The sequence below is a fragment of the Limulus polyphemus genome, unplaced genomic scaffold (genome assembly GCF_000517525.1).
Source record: "Limulus polyphemus unplaced genomic scaffold, Limulus_polyphemus-2.1.2 Scaffold2398, whole genome shotgun sequence".
NCBI lineage: Eukaryota > Metazoa > Arthropoda > Merostomata > Xiphosura > Limulidae > Limulus > Limulus polyphemus.
Window position 1 is genome coordinate 31,480 of NW_013668008.1, and position 1,366 is coordinate 32,845.

Genomic DNA, 1,366 nt, shown 5'->3' on the forward strand with positions numbered 1-1,366 from the left:
AGTTATTGAAGCTTCTTTAAAGTCAAATAATTCTTTTAAGGTATGACACAGAAAGAGCTCGATAAATGAAAATGACAGAGCAACATTTTCTAGCTTATCTGGAAATACATGAGTGAAAGTTTTACATCTGCAGACTGAAATCTATCAAAATGGCTTTTCCCAGACATAATTTTAACACGTGATTTAAGTTTCATGTGAAATAAACACATTTTGTGTTTTATTGCTAACAGTGTTCTAACACTTATTGGTCTAAATTGTGATACGATTTTTGTATGTACAACTGAGGTTTAAAAAAACTTAATCGGGCATATACGTAAAAGGTTCGAGTATTAACATTTAAATAATTTTGCTAGCCTTCTGTGATTATCAGGTTGGTTCATCTGGTAGCATGAAAAGTTGCAGGTGATTTCAGAATTTATTTCTTCTACAAAGTCAAGTTAAAATTTGATTCTAAAAATTGCACAAAATTGTTCATAATGCATCTGGTGTTGTACATGTTCTTGGCCAATAGATATGTTTCACTCAAAATTATCATTGGAAACTTTCATGTATGGAAAAACTACTTCAAAATTAAGCATAATTTATCAACTGCTTACCTTCTTCATCGAGAAGTATGTTCTCCATCTTAAAAAAATATAAACAAACATTATCTGCATACATCTTATCATTTGTTTACAAACATATAAATATTGTGTCTATATTTAACTTTCTATACTCTTTCCAAGCATGGAGTGGAAAAAGTAAAGAATTTTTTTTCACAAAATTGTTGAAACATTTAATAAATCAATTTATATACACAAATAATTGATGTGACTGAGAAGTTCCCAAACAAAATATAATCTGCTTGAAAGGTAGTAGGCACATTAACTCTTTCAGCACGGGCTCAATCCCAAGGACCGACCTCGTAATCATTTAGTGCTTGCTATAGTTTTTAAATTAGTAAGTATATCTTCATGAAATTTTGCAGATAATCATGTAATGTTTATTAACTTTTAATATTTTTTAAGTAATATTTTTCTAATGCTTTTTTCTTTTCAAATGTTGACTATCCAACATGCAAAGTAGTTTTTGATTTTAAAATTAAAAATACTTTTATGCATCAGACAAGTTTCAAATTTCACGTGCAAAATCTTTATAACCTCCAGATAATTATCAAATGTTTGTTAAGTAAAAAACTTTATATTTTATCTTGTATTTTCACTATCAAATCTCTCTACGGGTTCAGTTGATTTGACTGACCTCGTAACCACCATAAAAAAATTAGGAAATAAATATAAATTATTCCTTTTTCGTTCTAGAATGAACACAGATTATAATACGAAAAAACAAATGTTCAGACTAAATAGCTTAAATCTCATAACATTAT

General features: G+C 28.1%; 1 protein-coding gene across 4 annotated transcripts in view; it reads right to left on the bottom strand.

Moving 5' to 3' along the window:
• LOC106466854 (serine/threonine-protein kinase S6KL-like) overlaps nt 1–1,366 on the bottom strand; it is a 62,426-nt gene that overhangs the window by 31,473 nt on the left and 29,587 nt on the right. For all 4 annotated transcript variants that reach the window (XM_022394920.1, XM_022394921.1, XM_022394918.1 and 1 more), the window contains one exon: nt 597–624. In XM_022394920.1, coding sequence (XP_022250628.1) covers nt 597–624 — 28 coding nt within the window. The remainder of the gene's footprint in view (nt 1–596; nt 625–1,366) is intronic.